This window comes from Octopus bimaculoides, chromosome 18 (genome assembly GCF_001194135.2).
Source record: "Octopus bimaculoides isolate UCB-OBI-ISO-001 chromosome 18, ASM119413v2, whole genome shotgun sequence".
Lineage (NCBI taxonomy): Eukaryota > Metazoa > Mollusca > Cephalopoda > Octopoda > Octopodidae > Octopus > Octopus bimaculoides.
The window spans coordinates 50,087,202-50,088,524 of record NC_068998.1 but is presented as its reverse complement, the minus strand read 5'-3'; the positions used below and the strand labels follow the sequence as shown (position 1 = coordinate 50,088,524).

Here is a 1,323-nt window from a genome sequence, read left to right as displayed (position 1 = left end):
ACACACACACACACACACACACACACACACACACACACACATATATATATATATATATATATATATATATGTATGTATGTATATGGGAAAACGATAGAAAGAAAATGTGGAACGAATGGATGTTATTAATCCATTTGTATGTTACAAAACGATGACAATATTTGAAAACTATTAGTTAACAGTACTAATGAATTCAAAGTTCAAAAAATTACCATACAACATAATTACAAATATAGAATTTATATCACCGTATTCTTCATTTTGTTTTTCGTTCTCACCTTGGTTAAGTTTGGATATACAGTAGATACGTGTTCCACTTATCAAGTTATTGATTTGTTTTATAGTAAACAATGCTATTTAAACAGTGTTTACTATAAACAATATTTAAACGAGAGCGTCGCTATTCCTCCCTCATACTACCCAACACTTGTGAATTATTGATATCACATATATTTTCTTTTTCATCTTCTACCATTAATTCACCTAGATTATTATTCTATCCATATGCCACATAGATATTAGAATCTGAAATTGAATATTATCCGCTATCCTTTTACAAGTATCCGATATCCCACGAATACTCTATATTTGCCTAAAAAACCCCAAAAAGACCTAATGACATAACATCCAGGAGCTTTATTTCAATCCCGAAGTATTCCTCCCATCATATCGTTTGAATATAACTATGTTTCACAGGATTAACATAAATGCTTCTAAATTTCCGACTGAAAATATATGTAGGTGTTTTTGTATTTTAATTTATTTTTGAGTTTTAAATTTATACGTACTCTTATGTTTTTTTCCCTTTTTTAATGAAACAGTTTTGTAACGTACAAAACAAATTATCAATTACATCCATTCACTATCCATTCTTTTTCTCTTGCTTCCCCCAATATTGATACTTTCAATAATCCTCAACATATATCAATAATAATCGCATTATATATTACGGATTAAACCAGTGGGGTACCATGGATTATACAAGTTCAAATGAGGATATAACTGCCTGGAATTAACTAACACATACGCATGCACAAAAAACACATATGTGTACATGCATAAATACATACACACATATATAAGGGATAGAGTGGATAATGTCGAGGCTATGTTTGCTTTGTAACGAGCAGAACATTCGGAGTGGTGAATATCCAGGTGACTAGTGCACAGCAAGCTGCCTTAATTAAATTATATTTACGATGTCGTAAGGAGGTGCATGTCAACATGCGGCGAATGCGATAAGAAAGATACTTGTTTCTTTCACTTATATCTATAGTTTTGTACACACACACATACACACACACACACACACACACACACACA

The 1,323-nt window shown here is 31.4% G+C and overlaps 1 protein-coding gene across 3 annotated transcripts in view; it reads left to right on the top strand.

Moving 5' to 3' along the window:
- Positions 1-1,323, top strand: part of LOC128249942 (uncharacterized) — a 58,748-nt gene that overhangs the window by 50,084 nt on the left and 7,341 nt on the right. Inside the window, exon 1 of one of the 3 annotated variants that reach the window (XM_052974580.1) lies at positions 408-737. The exons of the other annotated variants lie outside the window; for them this stretch is intronic. Coding sequence (XP_052830540.1) covers positions 686-737 — 52 coding nt within the window. The 5' untranslated portion in view covers positions 408-685. Of the gene's footprint in view, positions 1-407; positions 738-1,323 lie in introns of those variants that run through there. 3 annotated transcript variants of the gene reach the window in all.